Genomic DNA, 8,383 nt, shown 5'->3' with positions numbered 1-8,383 from the left:
CCCCCCCCCCCCCCCCCAGTCCTGGGGTCATGGGGGCTGCCAAGTCCCTGCTATCTTCCCAGAAGTCCGGCCTCAGCCCCACTCCTCCCCAGGGAGGGCTCTTTCCAGGCCCCCTTGGGGCCATGGAGACACTTACAGCTCTGTCATGGGGACAGCTGGTCTTTGGGCCAGTTTAGGGATCCACCTCCCTGTTGGGACGGTGCCGGAGATCGGGCCGCAGAAGCGGCTTCTCTGAGCTCGGCCCGCCGCGCTCCTAACCGCTGCTTCGTTTCCCAACAGACTCCCTGGGAAGGCGGTTTGTTCAAGCTCCGGATGCTTTTCAAAGACGATTACCCATCCTCACCCCCAAAATGTGAGTAGAGCGAAGTCCGCCAGAGTCATTCTGCTCCGGCACGTTCCAGCAGAGATCTACGGTCTGGTGTTCTCTGGAGGGCAACTCTGGGGGCTCCTGTCCCTGAGCCTGGCTGTGGATCGGAGCTCATTTAGCCCCCGGGCTGGGAGGCGCACACTGTGGGCTGAGTCACTGATCCTGGCTGTGATCACTGGGAGGCTCCGGGGCTCTTTGTGCCTCCTGGGGAGAAGGTGCCACCACTTCCAGCCCCAGCAGGGATGGGCATGTGAAGGACCACAGTCCAGGGCCTCCCCCCTCAGACAGCTTTGTGTTCCTCACCCGATATCGCTCTCCCCGCTGGTAACAGTTTCGTGTGCGCAGCCCGGGCAGGCCGCGGTGCCTCATGCGGTGCTGCGCACTGTGGCAGAACTGCGGCGAGGGCCTGCGAGTCCCTCCTTTGTGGCCAGAGATCCCCCAGCCCTGTCCGTGGTCAGTCAGTGGGGAGCGAACACGTGCCTCCGTGTGCACAGCCCGTGGCAAGGCCAGGCCGTGTGTAAATGTTTACCCTGCAGTTACTCATTCAGAAGGTAGAAGCATGTTTTCCATTATGAGGGCATCTACCAGAAGAACTTTCGAGGTTAACGAGTAGCGGGGTAACCACCGGGATGGACTGTTCGGGGTGGTTCTCTGCTGTTTGGGTAGTTTCCGCCACGTGCAGCTGCCCCTTCAAATGACTGCCTTAACTGGAAAATGAGACAAGTTTAGCTGCTTTTCTCAGTTCTGTTCAACATGGAAGTTTGAGCAAATGCAACAAGGAAGAGAGAAGTGCCCGCAGAGGAGCATGAAAGGGAGACGGGCTGCAGCCTCTTCACAGCGCCGGCTTGTGAAGGTTGTGGGATGAGAGATTAACGCGCAAACCCTGTTTTCCTGGAGTTGCTGCAAGTGAAGCGCTCAAACCAGGCGCTGCGGTAGCCGCGGCCCCGGGGTGAATCCACCCCGTTCCGCCGTCTGGAGGGTCCGGAGCACAGCTCAGAAGCCAAGGACAGGTTCCAACACGACGACCTGGGTTCCCCAGTTGGGCGGGAAGCCCCAGTGCTGTGAGGGTGTCTGTTGTCTCGAAGCCTGTCTGTGCAGCCCGTGTGATCCCAGGCACAGTCCAAGCATATTTGTGTGGCAATGGCCACGGGGACCCTGGCAGGTAGAGGCGCAGAGGGCGGCGAGTGGCTTGGCCCTCCGAGTGCCGGGGGTGGTTGCGAGGCCCGGGCGGAGGCTCATCAGGAGCGGGCACCCGGCCCTGACAGCGGGATGGGCAAGATGGGACCTCGACGCCCCAGCCGCAGGAACCCGGTGACAGGGACACAGGCCCGAGGAGCAGAGCCGCCACACACAGGGTGGCTCAGTTCTTGACAGAAGGAGCAAGAGGTGTGGGGAGAGGGTGCTCTAAGTAACAGACGACAGGGCTTTGCAGCAGGAGAAGGAGGGAATCAGCCTTCCAGAGAGATCTGGACGCCCCATGCAGAGGTGGAGCGGTAGGGCTCCGAGAAGAAGGGGGCGGGTAGGAGATGGCATCTTCATTCCTTGGGTCCCTTTAACTTTGAGCAGTGACACAGGCCGCCCCTTGGGGGCGGAGCGGCCGGCAGCTGGATTGCAAGACGCCTAGACCAGGCCTTCCCCGGGACAGCGGTGGACTGGGGTGGGGAGAAGGTTCTGGGTGCTCCTGAGCACGTGCCCTGAGTACCTGAAGGGCACGTACGCGGTTAGTAAGGAAAAGGTTTAGAGCCCGCCAGCCGGCAGGCCCTTCCCAAGAGGGGCTGTCGTCTCTGCCAGCCTGCAGAGGGAAGGAAGGTGCCGGCTCTCACTGGACGTTTGCAAGCCGCGTGCAGCCAGGGTGGAAGGGCCGAGCCGCTGGGGCCCACCATCTGCCGTGTGTGCGCCGTGTCTGCGGGAGCCGGGCTCGGGCCTGCCGGGCCCCAGCCGCGCTAACCAAGTGACTATCCAGGCACGTGCGTGCTCGCGGGAAGCCGGAGGCAGCCCCAGCGTCCGTGGACGAGCCCGTGCTGGGCAGCAGAGGCCGGCCCACAGCCACCGGAGGGGAGGACCCACAACACAGCGGGTCTTCCCGACGTGATGACGCGCAGTCGGAGCCGGAGTCCTGTGGAAGTCAGCCGTGGGCCCTGTGACGGCGCGGGGCGGGGACCTCTCCAGGCAGAGGGAGCCAGCGGGGACCAGAATTGGGGTCAGGGCTTCAGGGAAAGCGGCTGCCCCCTCGACGGTGCGCTTTCCTAGGTAACACACCAGACCTGCCCCTCTGGTGAGATGCAGATCAGGGATTGTGCTCACCAGGAGGTACGATCGGAAGAGCAGAAAGGCAACCACGGCACGGAAGAAGGTTCCCGCGAGGCCCACCGGATGGGGCTTGTGGCCAGAATGTGCGTGGCGCTCCGGCGAGTTGGGATGGCCCCGTTGGCAAACGGACGAGAGACTTGCTGGGCGTTTTGAGAAGTGGACCGTGTGTGGCACTGGCCCCCGGGGTCTCCAGGGCAGTGCCAGCCCGAGTCACAGGAGGCGGCTGCCCCTCCTTAGGGGGACGGCAGAGCTCCATGGGGCCCAGCGGGCTCTGCGGGGCACACGGAAGCTGCACACGGGCGCTGCCTCCTTTTTGGGACGGACACACGCCTGCTCACGGCTTTGTCTACAGCGGCTGGGTGCGAGCAGCGGTGGCTCCGGGGTGGGGGGGGACACTTGCCACGGCGCCTGCGTCTGAGGAGTCCCCGCCGGGGTGCTGCTCGCGTGCTGGGGGTGAAGAGCGGCTCGGGGCAGCTCCGGCTGTCTGTTGTTTTGGGACCCTCGAGCTGCTCTGCCCCTGTCGTGCTTTCCTGGGTGAACGTAAGTACAGGGGGGAGGGGGAGGGCGCCCACGTGAAGAGAAATGGTCTCAGACCTTAGCTGTGGGACTCTCCCAGGGTGGGTTCAAGGCAGTTCTTGTTCTTATACATTTTACAGTTTCCTACATGTTTTTTTGTTTGTTTTGTTTTTTTAGTTTTTGTGTTTTAAAAAACGTGGAGGGGGATAGTGTGGAGTCCTATAGGCCTCTCTTCGAAGCAAGATGATTTGCTCTGAAAATGGCCACTGAGGAAGGGCCTCAGAGTTCCTGCCCTCCGCTGTGCCCCCAGGACTGTTCTCATCTGCTACAGCACCCCCCCCCCCCACTTCCCACACCTGGGCTGGCTTGGGGAGGTGGGTGAGGGTGACCAGGGGCGGGGACCTAGGCAACCACATGGCTTCACCCCTGAGTCTGGGAACTGTGTGCGCCCTGCCCACACTGCCACCTCGCAGCCCCAGTTCTGAGCCGCATGCCTGCTGGCCAGCAAGGCACCTGATACAGGGGAGGGGACAGCAGCTGCCACAGAAACGTGTTTCCTTCCTCCCTCTGCCGCAGGTAAATTTGAGCCACCGCTGTTTCACCCGAACGTGTACCCTTCAGGCACAGTGTGCCTGTCCATCCTCGAGGAGGACAAGGACTGGAGGCCAGCCATCACGATTAAGCAGGTACAAGGTGCAGGGGGCCGGCCTCAGCCTTTCTGTGGGGCCAGAGGACAGTGGTCTTGCTCTGAAGCCGGGGCCAGTGTCCTAGGAAAGCTTGGTTTTGCAACCGCTGAGCTCCGTGTTTCTTTACTTCTTACGCAGATCTTGTTAGGAATACAGGAACTTCTAAATGAACCAAATATCCAGGACCCAGCTCAAGCAGAGGCCTACACGATTTACTGGTAAGTACTGGTCCGGCCGCCCTCGCCGTGGCCGCGTGTTGGCTTGCACACGCTTCCCTGGAAGTCCGGCCCAGGCTGCCATTCCCATTGGCCTTCTTGGATGGCCCTGAGACTCGAGCCATGATCGGGAGACCGAGTGAGGTGGTCACAGAAGCGTCTGAGGCCGGGAAGCGAGCAGGCAGGCCCTGTAGGCAGTGGGAGCTCTGTGTGCAAAGAGCCTGTGGTGGGCAAGAACAGGTGACCAGGGCCAGTATGGCCACAGCACTGTTGGTTAAGGGGGGGCGGTCAGGAGACAGGAGTTGGGTGATATAGGCTCCCATTGGCTACTTTGTCCCTGACGGGCTGTGGCCAGGCAAACCAGGTGCCTCAGTGAACCCCAGTGCAGCTCAGAGGGCCAGGCCCCCCAGGTGTGGGCACCAAAGGAGGCATGTTCAGTATCATGGTTCCCCAGGGGCCCCATAGCTCCCGCCATGTCCATCTTGCTGCTCCTCCCACGCCTGGATGTGGGCCGTAGGGGAACGGTACTCCTGGCTTGATCTGGGTCACCTAGCTGCCATGCTGTCCCCACCAGATGCCAGGCGTTAACTCCTCGCCCCAGCCCTTCTCTGCATGGTACTGGTCGCCCACCGCCTGCGCTGAGGGAGGCAGTGACTAGGTTAGACTCCCAGGCCTGGGCCAGTCAGCCGCAGGGAGAACCCTGTGCCTGAGCAGAGGCCCCACGGTTGTGGGTCTTGGGTCCCCTGGCCGTGTCTGCCAGCCTCCTGGGCTGGCCCGGCTTAGGGGCCTTATGCCAGGGAGGGGACTCTGACCCCCCACTGCTCCACATTTGGAAAGCTGGGACCTATGGGGCTAAGGTAGGGGAGAGGCTGGGCAGGGGCGTGTTCCTCCTGGGGGACGTTTCTGGGATCAGAGCAGTGCCAAGGGTCAAAGCTGAGGTCGGGACCGTTCTCCGGCCGCTCTGGACATTGCCAGGTGACACGTCCGGGGAGCACCTGAGAGAAGTGCCAGGTTGCAGGCGATGCATTTGTCCCCCCACGATGGTTTCAGGTCTTAGGCCCAGCCCAGTGTTGGCCAGGGGCAGCAGGATACTCCAGCCAGGGCCGGAGCCCTGTCCCAGTGGGGCTCAGCAGTAGTTCCGTGTCCTGTTGGTGTGTGTGCACTCACAGTGACTCAGGAGATCATCTCCCTGCCCTTGTCCCCGAACCGGGTGCTGTGAGATGTTACTGTGCCATCTGTCCGCACTGATGCAGTGGCCTAAGCCTCACGTACGAGGCCACTCAGGGCACGCGCATTCTCGGGACAGACCAAGTGGCCTGCAGAGCTGAGGAGCTCTCGGGCCTTCAGAGAACTTGCTGGCCCGGTGCACGAGGTTTTTTTTGTTTTTTGTTTTCTTAAGATTATCTATGTACTTATTTATTTATTTTAAGATTACATAATTATTTGTCAGAGACAGAGCACAGGCAGGCAGAGAGAGGGGGAAGCAGGCTCCCCACCGAGCAGAGAACCCGATGCGGGGCTCGATCCCAGGACCCTGAGATCATGACCTGAGCCGAAGGCAGAGACTTTAACCCACTGAGCCACCCAGGCGCCCCCCCGGTGTGCGCTTTGTCATGGGTGACGCTCATGGTGGCTGATGGTGGCCACAGGCACCACAGTGCCCCCGTGAGCAGCTGGCCTTCTTTGTGTCTGTTCCCAGCGCCGGGGCAGCAGGCCTGGAGGCTCGCGGTGGTGCACCAGCAGGCGCGGTGGGGTGTGTGGCCACTGCCCCGGCGCTGCTGGGTGTCTTTCCTGCTCCGGGATGCGTCGCCGCCGGTCCTGGCCTGCCCTTGTTCCCACGACTTCTCCCGTCAGCGTCCCTTTTAAGAGCACATTGGAACACCTCAGCCGGCTGCGGGCCGCAGGGGCTCCCCTGGTGGTGGACAGCAGGGCCAACCTGGCTGCCTCTGCCCTGGAGCCTTGGGGCCGGAACGGGCCACAGACAGGTGTCCTGTGGCCTTGATGCCACAGCTCTCGGTGGCCCGGGCAGGTGGCTGCCACTGTGGTGTGGTCGATGGAGCCTACTGCCAGCTGAGGGAAGTCCCCTCGGGGGCCCTTTGTCCCTCCACCCTGGAGCCCCAGCATGCCCCGGGGCCTGGGCTACAGTGACCTGGAGCAGCGTCCTGAGAGGCGTCCGTGGAGAGAGCACAGCTTGGGGAGAACCCTAGCTTCCTTGCGGGGAGCACTCCACACCCCCAGGCAGGTGTCCCCACGTGCACACACTGCACCTGGGCTCCGTGCAGGGTCCCAGGTCAGCCCTGGAGCTTCTTTTGGCCCCCAGGGCCCCACAGGGAAACAAGGAGGAGCCCCGCCCATCTGTAGCCCAGGTTCGGCCCCGCGATCTGGATTTTCTCTCCAGAACGAAGGCAGCGGCTTCCGGCTTAGAGCGTGGTACCCGCCTGGCCACCCCCCGGGCCTTGCTGATCAGAGGCCGCCCTCTGAGTCCGCTTGGCGTCCCGTGACGCCCTGGGCCCCCTTGGGGGCTCGCACCCACTGACCTGTCTCTCTCTTGACCTCCTCCTCAGCCAAAACAGAGTGGAGTACGAGAAGAGGGTTCGAGCACAAGCCAAGAAGTTCGCGCCTTCATAAGCAGCGACCACACGGCAGCGTAAGAAGGAAGGGATTGGTTTGGCAAGAACTTGTTTACAACATTTTTGCAAATCTGACGTTGCTCTGTACAATTACTAGTCACCTGGGAGGGTGGGCGGGCGCCATTTTCCATTTCCGCCGCTGGCACGCAGTCCTCGGCGCGCTGAGCTGTCCGGTTTTTCATACAGGGTCTCTTCCTTCGGTCTTTTGTATTTTTGATTGTTATGTAAAACTTGCTTTTATTTTAATATTGATGTCAGTATTTCAACTGCTGTAAGATTATAAACTTTTATACTTCGATGAGCCCCGAGGAGCTAGTTTCCTTTGCTCGCGGACGCAGGCATGCCTCCCGCCGTGTAGAGCTACGCGCAGCCGCCCGCCGGCCCCTCCCGCCTCGCTCCCCGCAGACCCCAGGTTGTGTTGCTTATGAGCCTCAGATCCAAAGGCAGCGGCGTCTCGTTTCCGCATCACTTCCTTTGTGTTTATATGGCGTTTTGTCTGTGTTGCTGTTTAGAGTAAATAAACTGTTTATATAAAGGTTTTCGTTGCATTATCGTCATTAAGAGCGTGAGGAGGTGGCCTCACAGTGCCTGGCCACGCCTGGACCTGCGTGGCGCTCGGCCCGGGCCTCTGAATAGCGCTGTGTGGGAGGACGGTGTGCGTCCAGCGCCTGGCCCCCCACCCCAGGTCTGGGGGCTGCACAGAGAGCGGATGGGTCAGGTCGGAAGTGGTGTCAAGAGCCTTCTAGAACTGGCGTGGGCTGGACCCAGCCCCAGGGAGGACAGGGCGCCAGCGGCTCCCCTTCATTCTGGCACATGCTGGTGTCCACCTAGGGCCTGCAGTCTCCAGTGCCCACCCGGCCTCACCGGCTGCCCCGCGCCCCCTGCGCCCGCTGCGCCAGCCCCACCCCAAGTGCGGGGCCAGGCTGAGGCCACCGCGCACAGGTGCCTCCCTGTTCCTGAGGGTCTCTGAGCCCGGTCCGCCTGTGGCGCTATGCTCACACGGCACCCCAAAACCTGAGCCCACTGCACAGCTTCCCCAAGTCAGCTGCCTGCTCAGTTGGGAAACGGGTCTGGGTGCCGGCTCAGCCGCCAGAGGCCCTAGGTGGAGACGGGCAACAGCAGGGCCCTGCACCAGCCGACCTCGCCTTTCCCCCTTCCCCCGCTCCGGGGACTCTCAACGGCTCACCTGTGGTTCCAGCGCATAGACAGAGCCAGGGCGGGAGGGCCGGTCGCCAGGGCCCTCGGTCAGGAAGGGCATCGGGACACGGCCCAGCAGCAGGATGGCCCCAGAGGGTGGAGGCCGTGTCCGGAGGCTCCTCGGCCACAGTTCTCGCGTGGCTCCGAGGTCCCAGTGCCTTGCTCGCTCGCTTAGCTGGACGAAGCTAGACGTTTGATGTTGGTGATTTGTTTCTGATGCGGACGGCCTTCCCGGGGACTCAGCTGGCTCGTGTGTCTGTAGCCTCTCCCAGAATGTCTTATTTTGTAATGACCGAGCGACACTTAGTAACGGCTGCACATGTATATGGTTAATATATATGGAAATTCGATATATTTTCTAGTTGAAGCATTCTGAAGTAATCAATGTTTCTAGCAGATTGTCATGATTTCCACTAATGAAATGTCCTTTTGTGCCACAGTCCTTGGCTTAATAAAGATGTG

At 61.5% G+C, this 8,383-nt stretch overlaps 1 protein-coding gene across 1 annotated transcript in view; it reads left to right on the top strand.

Annotated features, from left to right (window-relative positions):
- The window catches only part of LOC111155976 (ubiquitin conjugating enzyme E2 I), a 25,833-nt gene extending 18,570 nt beyond the window's left edge, over positions 1-7,263 (top strand). The window contains exons 4-7 of the mRNA XM_022516472.1: positions 280-352; positions 3,770-3,879; positions 4,018-4,097; positions 6,659-7,263. Of these exons, the coding sequence (XP_022372180.1) occupies positions 280-352; positions 3,770-3,879; positions 4,018-4,097; positions 6,659-6,722 (327 nt within the window). The 3' untranslated portion in view covers positions 6,723-7,263. The remainder of the gene's footprint in view (positions 1-279; positions 353-3,769; positions 3,880-4,017; positions 4,098-6,658) is intronic.
- Positions 7,264-8,383: the final 1,120 nt, after the last annotated feature.

This window comes from Enhydra lutris, unplaced genomic scaffold (genome assembly GCF_002288905.1).
Source record: "Enhydra lutris kenyoni isolate GAN:26980312 unplaced genomic scaffold, ASM228890v2 scaffoldscaffold45, whole genome shotgun sequence".
Lineage (NCBI taxonomy): Eukaryota > Metazoa > Chordata > Mammalia > Carnivora > Mustelidae > Enhydra > Enhydra lutris.
Note: the sequence above shows the minus strand (reverse complement) of the source record. Positions and strands in the feature narration are given on the sequence as shown.